We start from the raw sequence: 13,327 nt of genomic DNA, 5'->3' as shown, positions 1-13,327 counted from the left end.
CAAAAATTTAGTTCATCTGCTCAGCATCTTGGATAATCCTTTGAATTTACATACTGTATAGCATAAGCAAACTGAAATTATTTTCAAGTTCTGAAGAAGGTTTACATTTAAGAATTTTTTAATATATATTCTTACTCTTTTCTTACATTATTTATATATTTTTATTTCTTATATTCTTGTTATATTCTTGCTATTAAATTTAACTAATTTGCAAATACATAAAATAATAATCACACAGAATTTAAGGAACATGTTGCAGTGCAGTTATATTTGAATGCAAAGCACATTTCATGTGATCACATAAGGAAAATGCTGTTACTTTTATTGATTTGGTTCACATCTCTAAGATTATTCATGTCTGAATAACTTTGGATATTTTCCATTAAGAACATTTTGGTATGGCTGGTGTTTCACAACCTGACAAATACCTGCAGTTACTCTTAGCACATTGATCCGAAATTCCTGATTTCTATATAGGCATGAAAATACCGTATTACCCAAATGAAAACTACTGCAAAATTTAGCTTATATTTAACATTACCTGCAAGCCAAAGAATTCACAGGCCTGTTCTTACAAGCAGTGCTTTAGTGACAGGGTCCCAGCACGGGTGCCACGCCAGGTGAGCCATCCCCTCCCATGCAGTACCCCAAGCAAGCCACACAACTTGGCATTTCTGCTCTTCTCTCTCTCTAAACACGCTAATGATGGAGCCTGTCCAAACACTCCCTGCCTGCCCCACTGCTGGCCACTTGCACAGAGATGTGAACTGGGATTTGCTACTGGTGTGGACCAGGGCTCTGGGGAGCCCGCCCGTAAGGCACATTTCACCATGTGCTGCAAAGTGTACCAGGATGTGATTTATCCATCGAATTCAGGGAGTAGCTTCCTTTTAAAAACTCATTCCAAATCCTGCAATTCTCACTAATAAATTTTCACCTGAACATTCATTTTCATTGAGCTTTTTCTTGAGCTCTAAGGCCATACATATGATGATACATATGATAATACGACTAAAGGCCATAGTCCTAAATCACAACTTACACATTTATATGTAGAAACTGAGTGCCCTCCTGCATAGATTTTTGGTGAACTTTATGACCTTCCAAAGCCCAGTACAGCAAACAAGAAAAAAATGAAAGGAAACAGCTAACAAGAGGTGTCTTTTTTGTTTTTTTTTCCCCCTTAAGGAGCAAATTCTATTTCTATTTCCATAGAAGCCAGTGGGGCAGGGACAACCCTCATCTTGCGTTCTGTAACATTAAATCCCATAACAGCTACTGTGTGATGTTCTCCTTTATATCTTTTATAAATTGCCCTGCACGAGAGGCAGAATTTCTCATAAGCATGCAGATCTCATGTGCGTGGTGTTTCATTACCTTCAGCGGGGGCTGCACCACATCTGCAGCTCTTGTGTCCTCCGGAAACCTATTGGTCTCTGTCGCAGTGGAGACAGGTGGCTGCATCCTACTGTTCATCCTTGGGAAAGTTTTCCCTTTCACTGCTGCTTTGTGCTTTTCTTGAAGGACTGCTCTAATATTTCTTTGATCCCTTATGTTCTCATCAGTATCAAAAAGACTGCCAGAAAACTTGGAAATAGGTTCCTAGGGGTTAAAGATAGGAAAGGTAAACAAGGCAATGGCAATCAGAATATCTATACGACACTTTGTGCCGTAAATTGATTTGTTTCTCTCTAACAAACCGCTATATATTAGGATTTATTTCACTCAAGACACTGGACCAATCTGCAATGTGAAACCATATGTACAAAATAATATTAACTTTTTTAATAGTTCTTTCTCTGGCATGGACTATCACAGTGGTGGCGATTCATGGGAACAGGGAGAGCCTTGGGATGTGGTATAGCCTTCCTCTATGTCCCCTGACACGCACAAGCACTTCTAACACTCATCCCCATCTTTCTTCACAGAATACCACGATATCCTGTGACTTTGCATGGAGTGTGGAATGAGGTTGTTTTGGACAATCGGTAGTAGCTCAGTGGCACTGAATTCACCATCTTAGGGAAGGGAAGGGAACCTTACACATTTGGCAAAGGAAAGGGCTTCCCATGTAGAAAATAATACTATTGTCATGCTTTCTTAAGGATGATCTATACTTGGGAGCTTGGGTGTAAGATGGAAAGCTAGCCCCTACTTCATACACATATGTCTAAGAGAAGATTTCATTTAAGTATTTTATTGAAAAAAAATAATTTGACTTTATTTAGCTGCAAGTGGCAGCAAGAGGAGACTTGCAAACTTCATAACAATCTCATGGTTTTGAGGTTCACTGGAACTGGAGACTCAGAGGTGGCATGTCCTTAACAGTAGTCTGAAGCCTGGTCTAAGATTCACAAGAATCCATGTAGTTATTCAGTAGATAGGCAGTTCTGGGTTCCTCAGTACAAAAGGGATGTGGAACTTCAAGAGAGGGTCCAGCGTAGAGCAACAAAGATGATTAAGGGACTGGAGCATCTATCTTATGAGGAGAGACTAAGCTGGGCCTGTTTAGCCTGGAGAAGATTGATTGGATTGAGAGAGGATCTGATCAATATGTATAAATACCAGAGGGGAGAATGTAAAGAGAATGGGAGTAAAGTGTTCTTGGTCATGGCCAGTGACAGGACAAGGAGTAATGGGTACAAATTGAAACACAGTAAGTTCCATCTCCATGTGAGGAAGAACTTCTTTCCTGTGAGGGTGACAGAGCCCTGGAACAGGCTGCCCAGAGAGGTTGTGGAGTCTCCTTCTCTGGAGATCTTCCAAGCTTGCCTGGACACCACCCTGTGCCATGTGGTCTGGGTGTCCCTGCTGGAGCAGGGGCGTTGGAGTAGATGATTTCTACAGGTCCCTTCCAACCTCAACCATTTTGTGATATAGGGGGCACAGGGAGTGACAGTGTGTCACCTTATTCTTAGCTAACTCAAAGGGCTTGTGAAGAGAAATATGGAATTAACACATCTACCAAATAATCTGAGCTTCAGAAGGGTTTGACTGTAAAACAAAAAGACTTTTCCGGTTTCCATTTTTGCTTGGCAGAATGGTTAAATGAAACTCAGCCATGATCTCTCCTAAATCTACTAGTACTTTATGGAGCTGCTTTTTTTCCTCTTTAATTTGGTATGAAAGGTTGAATCAAAGCAAATCTTCTAATCTTTTATCTTCTGTTGGCAGTAAAATGATGCATCAAACAAAGGTCAGCGCCTTGGAATATAAACCCTATAAATGTCTTCTCAAAGCCTGGAAGTCTAATAGCAATAATACAAAAGCAATGGCTGTTATTATGAACAGCTGTCCAGAAATCCCATGGGACACTTTGTTTTTAAGATTAAATTGGAGCTTCTTCACAATCTCTCTCTGGTGGAGATGGAAAGAAGCATCCAGGGAGAGCAAACAAGCCACGATTGCCTTCTATTCTCATTTAAAATTAAAGGGGAATTTAACTAGCAACAAATTATAACCCAATCCCAGACAATTAACCTCCCTGGCTGAGGAGCAATGAGCAAGAATAACTGCCTTAGTGCACAGGTCATAAAAAGCAAACGTGCCCAGGGAGGCACAGCAAAGAGCAGCCTCGCCCTAAACAGAACCATACTGCAAATCCTATAAACACCGCAGAACAGATAGCAAGGGCACATATGGATTTTAAAAGTGAGCAACTCCCCAGATTCTCATATCCTCAGAGTGGCAAAGCAGAGGCCTAGCCATGTGATGGGGACTATTAAATTCACATTAGGCACGAGTGCTGCTGCAGGCCTGGCGAGTTCTACAAAGCCTGAAGTTGGTGTTAGAGCCACCATTTGCTCAGTTCACAGCTTTTGGAGCCGGTTGCGCCAGCTACGCACTGGGATTTGCGTCACCCCGTCAATGGGGACGTTCGCTGTCCCTCGCTGTCCAAGAGGCCAGTCTCCGTAATAGCTCATCCTCCTCAATTTGACTCATCCTTGTGGATTAGCCGGGGGGCACAGGGCCCAGCTCGGGCAGGTCCCCGAGGAGGCCACAGTCCTCGCAGCCAGCGCTGGGCAGGCGCCGAGCTCTGGGTCTGCTGACAAACCACTTACCTGAACGTGCGCGAGAGATGTTGCTCGTTGGAGGTAGGAGAAGTAAAAATAAAAATAATAATGATTAAACCACATTGTCTCTCCTGGCTGCAAAGGAAACTACCTACGTCCTCATCAGGATCCTCCAGCTCTTCTGCCTCTTGCTCAGGGCTGATCCTTCCTTCCCTCCACTTTCCATTAGCGGAGCTGAGCTTGAAGAGGTGGCCACTGTGGAAACCTTCCTTCCCTTTTAACGAGGCCCAGCGAGAGCCCTGTGAGCCCCACGCATGGCCACCATACAGTTTGGGAGACTTGGGAAGCCACTTAACAGAGTCCTGAGAAGAAGATGACAAAAAAAAAAAAAAAATAGTAGGCAATGATTTTAAGTAAGTGCATGAAGTACATACATGCTGAATTTGCCTGGCAAGTTCTGCAAGGTTTTTTATCACCTCAAAAATACAGGGATTCCCCATTTTACCTTGGGAGGTACCTTTATTCCCAGAGAGGCATTTTGCTAGTTAATGGACAGACGACGCAAAGCACGTGCTAAGATGCTGAAGTTAATGGGAATCTTCAGCAAGATTTGCGCTCGGAAGCGACGCCGCCTTGGAGGAAGGAGCCTGGCCAGCTACCATCTTCATTAATGATCTACTCAGTGCTATTAAGAAAATAACCACGAGCACTTAGACTTGGTGACTGTTTCATGTCACATCTTGAATTAAATAACCTATCAATAATTACTTCTGCATTTTCGTTATTCTTTGCACAGTATTTTCTGCTGAATGGTACTGATATAATCTACAATGCTAAATTACAGATTACAATTTGATAAATTGATCTTTTAAGGGTTTGCTGATTTTCAAAACAGGAAGAAAAAGGTAAGACTGGAGAAAAGAGTAATTTACTGCATTTTATCTTCCTGCATGCAATTATAGTCCAATTTTCTCAAAGTGTCTGTTACTTATTTACATCTGAAAAACAAACAAACAAAAATCCCTACCTCTCCCCCTTCACACATAGAGCTTATGCATTTCTGAGAGCCTTTCAGGTAAACAAAACACAAGATATTTAAAAAAATATCACAAGTAAAGAGGAGAGGTCCACGGGCTGTTGTTAACCTCTGTTTCTTTGAATGAACTCTTCATAGTATTATTACTGATTTGATGCTGCAAAGGACAAAAGCTTGTGAACAATGCAAGACTGTTATCGAGATTTGATGAAGGGCTTCAGGACTGGATCCCCCACCCCTACTGCCTTCTTTGCCAGAACCTGTAACAATTCATAATCAACATTTCATTATAAGGGAGCTAAAATCTAGATTAACCCAAAAGCAAAAACAAACAAACAAACAAAAAGCAAAGGACTATTTCCAGAAGTGATGTGCAACTTCTGGATAAACAACCTGAGACATGCAAAGGCTGCCAATATCAAGAGCACAGGGACTGAGCATTTTCTGGATATCACTCCAGATACTCATCTTGAGACAGCATATATTTCCGAATAGAAGGTAGAGCAAAAATACCTCTAAACTTTTTCAAGAAACGTCCAACATCCCATGCTCCCAAACCCATAAGAGTGCACTACAGAATTAAGCTGGTACATTCAACATACATGGTTAAAAGCAAAATGTCTTATGAAGCAAAATCACCTAACATTCAAATTCTTCTGTTATTCTTCAATTACCTGCAGCTTCAAATAATCTTGCTCAAATATACCCATTACCAGGCAAGATTACCCACAGTACTTTCACACATAGTACCAATATTTTCTATTTATCATTTCACTGTTTCTCACTTATCTTTTTCTCTGTATACCGTATTTTACCATTCTGCTTAGTAAGATCTTAATTTGCTTCAGACACAGGAAGAAGGAATTTTCAGAAACTTGATTCAAGGTTGTGGGTATACCTTAGCTACAGTGAACCTCAGGGGTCATTTTGCACAGTAATCTTTCTTTCAAGCTTTCTTTTAAACTTGCTTTTAAAATTTCCTAAGGTGATGTAAAACCAAGAGCACAAAACAGTCTTATATCAATAGGTATGTTAAGGCACATGATCCGGCAAGCAAAGAGAATGGAGAAACAAAGAAACGAACAAAAAGTATCATCAAACTTACAGTGGACCCATCAGCAGCTCATTCACATGGTTTAAACATACGTTTGATTTTGATTTTGTAATTCTTTAATCCTATGTTTTCCCTTTTAATGAGAAACGGTTACGTTCACATCAACGCACAAAGTTCCCACTAGTGTTAACACCAAAGGTATCAGCGCCCCATTAAATCTAAAGATGAGAAAGACAGGAAGATCAGACAAGCTTGCACAGGCTGCCAGTCTCTTGTTCCTGAAGCAGGTCCCCTTGGGATTCTTCATTTGCTTTATTTATTTATTTAAAGTATGGTTGAACAGACTGGAAATGTGCAAGGATTATTTCAGTACCTTTCTGTGAGTTTTAAAAAGATCATAGCTCACAGTATAATTTGTATGTAGAATATATGCTTTGTCTCTGTAAGAAGTCAGCTGTTAAATCACATTTTGAACCGCACTGAGAGTCACCAGCGCCACCAGCTGCTGTTAAACAGCCAGGATTTCTGGTTGCTCTAAACCATGTATCTCAGTCCACTCATGCTGCCTGTAGGTTCGGTTCATCAACAAACTGAATGCAAAAGCAGCACAAACATTAAACGTTGCATTAGTGGTTCCCATTCCCGAGAGCTCACGAAGCAGAAGGCGGGATAGGGCTTGGTACTTCCATGCTACTTCCCTCCAGTAAGGAAATACAGGCACTCTCTGAAACTTCGCTTCCTATTCAGGGTTAACTAAGAAGATAAAAATTCTAATCAACATGCTATCTAAAATTGCTTTTGATTGTTTTATTTTGGATAGCTGATATGCTGGGTGGTCTCCCAGCATTCAGGCTTTTTCCGTATGTGGTTCAAATCCTTCTCACTATATAAACTCAGTAGAAACTCACTCTATAAATATCCATAGATACATTTAGCTTTTACCAAGGAATTGCCTCATCCCGTTTGACCCTGAGCTTCAACCCTAAGCAACAGCCTCCCAAACACAGTTTGACCAATTCTTGTCCCATAAGACAAGAGGCTATAAGACAAGACAGAAACAGCATGACAATTCTGAGTAAGAATTGTCACCTTCTCATTAGGTCTACACTATATGTAACCAAATAGTGAAACTGCTTTTATAAGAGCCCCCTATACAGGGGAGCCAGAGTGTTAGGGAACCAGGGTCCTACAATCCTCTCTGAGAAGGCAATATGCAAAGATTGTGCTAAAATGTAGGTAAAAGGTTCAGGTTTATTGTTTGCTGGGCTAGAATATAAAGCAAACAATCATTCTGTTTATTCAATTCATACATATATATTAAAAAAACATTATTCTGACTTACCACTGAAACTATTAACTTGTGCATCATTTGCCCATGGCCACTGACAGTGTTAAAACCTGAGGTCATCCCTCGTAGTAGAAACTACCACAGTTCAGCTAACAAGCAGTAGATTTGTGCTCTTTATAAAGCCATCCTAAAAAGCCTCCAGTAATTTGTTAACTCACGTCTCATTAGGCTCAATATGCTAGGACCATACTCTCAAAGACAAAAAGGTTGACTGGAAAATATATTCGAAGGGATAAATCTGTCCTCCTTACAAAATTTTGCAGACAATATGATTGTTGTCTTACTATTGTGAGGTAGGTAGAAAGGGTTTTTTCTGTGTTCTATGCATGGCAAAGCTGAAATGCAAAAAGATTAACATGGTCCATGTTATTAGTAGCAAACACAGAGTGTCTAAAGACTGTTTAAAATATCTGGAATAAAATAAAGAGAGAAGGGGGAATTCAGTGCTTTTTAAAACTGGACATTTGCACTCGTGATTCCACTGTTTTGTAGGTATAGAAGAAATCTTTGGGAAAAAAGTATTTATAGGCCTCAACATTTGTTAAGTTGCATGGAAATACACTTTTCATCTCCATTAACAGTGATCCCATCTCACAGGTAAACAGATTGTTTTCCTTTGATACTTCACCAACACGTCAGGTAGGCTCCCTTTTTACGTCCTTCCAATCTATTTTTCATGTTTTCAAAGGCACTCTCTTCAGAGCAGAAATACTCTTCTGTATCATAGCCCTGTATGTTAAGAGGACAAATTGTTCTCATAAAGTACAAGGTGTCTATTCTGATAAGATCTCACTAATAAATCCTCTACAGAATGAATTTCCTTCAGGCAACAAAGGTTTGCAAATGCTGTGTATCTCCCTAGATAGTTCTGGCAAATGAAAAAGAAACCAAAAAGCTCAAACACTAAAAGCTAAGAATGAAAACCACTCATGTTTCTTGAGTTACCGTACTGAAACCCTACTGCGACACCACAACACAGCACTTAAGCGATACGTGGTAACCATCGGCACATCCAAGCCAAGGTAAAACTGGCAAATTTCCGGTTACCTAGAATACTTCGTTTGCAATATTCCTGCTGCAATATTACCTAGCTCAAACTCACAAATGCACATTCTAGTCGATTTGCTTACTAAAAAGGTATTTAATAGCTGATGTGATTAGTAAATAAGGGAACTACAAAATGTCTTTAAAAAGGTATTTCCTAGGATAGAAACGCTCCCTTTTATGAACAGTCATTCATAACATGGTGTTCTATCAGCTGCAAATTGTTTCGGACTCATTCCCTTCTGAAAGAACAAAGAGCTTTCTTTGAAAGAGCTTTGCATGATTCACATGAAATAGGAATGAAAGCTAAACAAAACGCTGCAAAAACAAAGGCATACTTGAAGACGCTTTCACTTCAGAAGCAGCAGCATAAAAGTTGCCTGAACAGATTATTGAAGCAAGTTTCCCACAGGGAAGGTTTGCTAGTGGTAAATACATGACTTAATTTTAAACTTTGATGTTCAAGTATTAATTGGCCAGAATACATTTTTTGAATTTTCCAAATATACGATTTTAGAAAAAATCTGAAAGGTTGGGTTAAAATCATCCATTGTGCGAATGCTCTTCCAACTTGCTCTTTTCTCACCTTCTGATTGGAAAAAGACCAACAGTAGCATTCAAATAAGCAGTCTTTTGTTAGTTTCTTTAAATTTTGTTTTGGAGTTGCTTGCTGGAAGCACACGATATCATCAACAAGCTATAGAGAGAGATAAATTCAGTGATTTCCATAGGCAAGTAGTACTTTGTTTAATCTTCCAGAAACATAGGACAATCATATCTGCTATAAGCTATTTTGAAAGTTTAATGGAACTCATTTATTCTGGGTTTGGGTAAAACTGTCAAAGAACTGGGAGAGATCTGTACCAGAAACTGTTTGGTTCATTAGAGTACATTGCAGGAATATGCTAGAGTGCCTCAGAACCAAAGGAAGCTAGTTAAGAGCTCTGGTCTGATATAAAATTAATTTACAGGAGTTCAGCACTATATCTGCCTTCTTTTATGGATACTTACAAAACTAAATCCAAGATCACAGAATCACAGAATGGTTGAGGTTGGAAGGGACCCCTGGAGATCATCTAGTCCAACCCCCTGGAGCATGTGGCACAGGTGGCATCCAGGCAGGTTTGGAAGATCTCCAGGGAAGGATATTGTTTATTTGGCTGTATTTGCAAACTGTGCTCCTCGCCATGGATTTTGTAGAAAGGTATCACATTCAGTGCTTGTCTACTGCCAAGAGCGTTGCTAACATTTTGATGATGTCTGTTACAATGCCCACAGCTGCAAATCCAGAGATTTGGGTCAGGACAACATTTCATAACAACAGATGATCACTAAGAGAAAAGTGTCAAAGGTTACTGGACATGAGTTGTAAACTTCCTAGTATTAACAGCAAGATGCAATATGCGTAATCCTGTCTCTGAAGCACCAGTGAACTGCTGCAGCCCACGGTAAGGACAGCACCAATGCGGAGCCGTGAGGAGAGGACAAGTCTCTATGAAGGTCTCAGTTAACACTGATGGCGTTACTCTATTAAGAAGCAAACTGCAAGAAGCAACAAGTTCCTGATTCCAAACCAGAAGGCTACGATTCCTTGCTCTTCAGGTCATCCGAGTGCCAGCCCAGGCACATGCACTCAGCTCTTCCCAAGGGATGCAAAAGTTGTGCTTCTGTGGCCATAAAACCACACAACAGGCCGTAAGATGCCCAGTCTCCCCAGCATCCATCAACAGCTCCTGCAAAAGAGCCCACAAAGCTGTCCTGACATTATATACCTGCTCCCCAGTCCCAAATCACACTTTTCAATGATAACTTTTGTTTTGGATGAAGCGGGAAGGCAACATCTCCCTGAAAATTTCACAAACCGTTCAGAAGGAAGGAAACACCCAAAACATTTATTGATAGCCAAGACCAGCCCACTGTGTTTTTCTTTTTCATCTCCTCTCATGCCCCGCTAACTATTGAAACAGCCTACTGGGTTTGACAGGAACTGGAGATAGGAGACAACATACCAAGCCAACTGAAAAATACATATAACTCATGCACTTGAGACTGTACTTCAAAACTTAAATTCTTGGGGTCACTGCTGTCTTCTCAAACTTTCAAGCCCTTTCAAGCAGCAAGTAGTGAAATGTGTTAAGCAGCAAAACAGCTAAAATGCCTCATCCAGTTCTGTTTAAAGCACTTAATGATAAACAAAAAGACAGCCTGACCAGCTTGTCTTGGAAAACAAACAAGTCAGTTGTAGGCTGGAAAGTACAGGCACATGCAAGTTTCCAGCACTCGTTTTCCCACAACACACTGATTACCAGAAAAATGGCATTCAAACCAGAAAAATAGTCTCAATGTATCATTTATGTGAGGAACTAGAAAAAGCCTATAGCAATAGAGGGAAAAAAAATCTGTTGCTAGCAATGACACAAAGATAGTGCTTTTGTTCCCCCTCTGAGACTACAGAACTGTGACTTTCCGTAAGTCAATCCACATGTAGTAACTGAGCTGTTAATATTAAATCTACTCCCTGACTGTGGTCAATTGGTTTTCCCTGGTTACCTGTCAGCTATTAAGCCATGGGCAAGTGTTTCCTTGGCCTGCATCATAACCATGCCCAAAGAGAGTTACAGAGGAATTAAAGAAAGCAGAAAAACTTGAAAGAGAAAGAAAAAGTTACACTTTAAAAACCCCAGTTATATTCATTACTCAGGCTCCTCAAAGCATCACACAAAGTAAAGGAGCCAAAACAGAGGCTGGGAAGAAAAGCTCATGCTCTCATGTGTGAGGTGCATGTTGCTTCAGCGTAATAAACAACTGGCTTTTTTTCTGCCTGTAGAATCGAGTTAAAATTACCTGGACCCTTATCAGCACTGTTAGGATAACAAGGGTACCCAAAGCAGCCAAAAAGAGCAAGCCCAGGGGCTGCAGCCATTAAGACGGTCACTTTTTGTCACCTCATTTACTGTAATTCTCACAAATCAAAACAAGTCCTGCTAGCAACCATGACTTTACAAATGGTTACCACCACTTTCCAAGGGAAGCATCTAGGTATTTCTCCCCAGAATTCATGGTGGGCATCTTTCAGGTTGCTTCTGCAGCTCTCAGGTGAGAGCTCAGGACTGTTTTTCGGCAGCTGCAGTTTTGATAAGCTGGAGTGACATGTAAAGCACCTCTTTCACGGCAGAGGCTGTGGAGCAAACACTCAGGATTTAGGGGAGAGGCTGTGGAGCAAACACTCAGGATTTAGGGGAGAGAGAGGGTAGCCACCTTGTCACTGTTTGAACATGGGCTATCCATGAGAATAAATGACATCCCGACTGCTATTTCTCCACACTTCCAGTAGCTGTTGCTCAAGTTTTTATTAGCCTGGAAAAAACGTACAGACTGCCAGTTTCTCCAAACATTCTTCATCAGATAGGTTAAACCGCTGAACTACTGGTAGTGCTGGTAGAGCAGCACCTCAAACTGCCTTACACCAGGAGTATAAACAAGACTTACCAAGACAAAGTGCGATAGTTTTAGCTTAGATGAAAAAATACACTTCTTCCTCAGATCCTCATTAAAGAAAAATAATGAACATTCAGACTTTCATCACACAGATTCACACAATGAGGACAGACTTCTAAATGCACGAAAATTTGGGAACTGTCTCTCAGGGACAGCAGCAGGACGCTCTGGTAAGGCACTTCCCCAGTCTCCAGTCACACAAACGCTGGATTCCTTTCTGAATTTAGTTACTTTCTTCTAGGAAGCAAGAGAGAGAAATAGATGTCTTCAATAAGCAATTCAAGCCTCTTCTCTTAGGCTAGGGTTTCTACAGTCTAAACCAGCCACCCAGCTTCTACAGGGCTAGGGTGAAAGGCCGTGCAAGGGAACAGTGCTCCCGCACAGCTTCCATGCCAGGACCAAAACACACATTCCTCACACTGTGAAATCAAAAGTTGATTTCTTGGCAACCGTTTCATGTCAACATTGATGCAACTGGTGTATATTGGTATAGATGCCTGTCTTAGGACTTGTGTTTGGTCTCCTCCACAGTTCCTGCAAGCTTGCCTGTGGGTAAAAAACACAACTGCTTAATGACAAAGCACCCACCATAAAGCTACAACAGGTTATGGATTGAGTTCAGCAGGGTGGAATAAGTGCACAAGGACAGTTAATTATTCTCTTTTCATGACAGGGTCAAAATCCAAGCTTCACACATTCCCTTCACGCTACTGCTTGATCTCACTTATTTAGTTCTTGAGCACACGCACCCACACCCCAACTGGCAAACACTGTAGTCGTCACTGCAGAGCGCACAGTCTTGCTGTCTTTGCTTCAATCTGCCTTCTCTGAAGGACTCATTTTCATCTCAGATGGATTTACTGACATTTATTTGTGCTCTAGTTATACAGTCCAAGTACTTTCCACTTTTATTTGTGAGTACTTTAAAGGAAAATTCTACTCAAGGTTACAGTCAACTATACCAAAATCTCATCTTATTTCTGGTTTTATTTTAATAGCAGCTTACCAAGTACAACTAGGAAAAGTCTACTTTGGAAAGAGTGAAATTCATTATCCTAAACTAACATAATACCTATCGAACTGCATCTGTTCCAGGTAAGTCTCAAAGTTTACATCAGGATGAGAAATATTTGGCAGTGCTTTAAATTACCTACTAGTTCAATGCCAAAAAGACAGCAATAGTTTTTGTTACAGCTTCACAAAGACATAAACTGAAAATTTATAATCTTCAGCATTTGATAATTTTAACAAAGAAATTATTAGTGTTCCGCAACCTCCTCCTTCCCCATCATCTCCCAGAATCCCCCATAAAACCAACATATACTGGAGAAAAT

General features: G+C 40.6%; 1 protein-coding gene across 2 annotated transcripts in view; it reads right to left on the bottom strand.

Moving 5' to 3' along the window:
- LRRC1 (leucine rich repeat containing 1) overlaps positions 1-13,327 on the bottom strand; it is a 96,340-nt gene that overhangs the window by 14,754 nt on the left and 68,259 nt on the right. For both annotated transcript variants that reach the window (XM_088530610.1, XM_088530611.1), the window contains exons 14-15: positions 4,169-4,375; positions 1,378-1,602 (exon numbers count right to left, since the gene is read on the bottom strand). In XM_088530610.1, the coding sequence (XP_088386736.1) occupies positions 1,378-1,602; positions 4,169-4,375 (432 nt within the window). The remainder of the gene's footprint in view (positions 1-1,377; positions 1,603-4,168; positions 4,376-13,327) is intronic.

This window comes from Tinamus guttatus, unplaced genomic scaffold (assembly GCF_059628265.1).
Source record: "Tinamus guttatus ecotype Peru unplaced genomic scaffold, ASM5962826v1 Tinamus_guttatus_pri_ptg000383l, whole genome shotgun sequence".
NCBI classification, from domain to species: domain Eukaryota; kingdom Metazoa; phylum Chordata; class Aves; order Tinamiformes; family Tinamidae; genus Tinamus; species Tinamus guttatus.
Note: the sequence above shows the minus strand (reverse complement) of the source record. Positions and strands in the feature narration are given on the sequence as shown.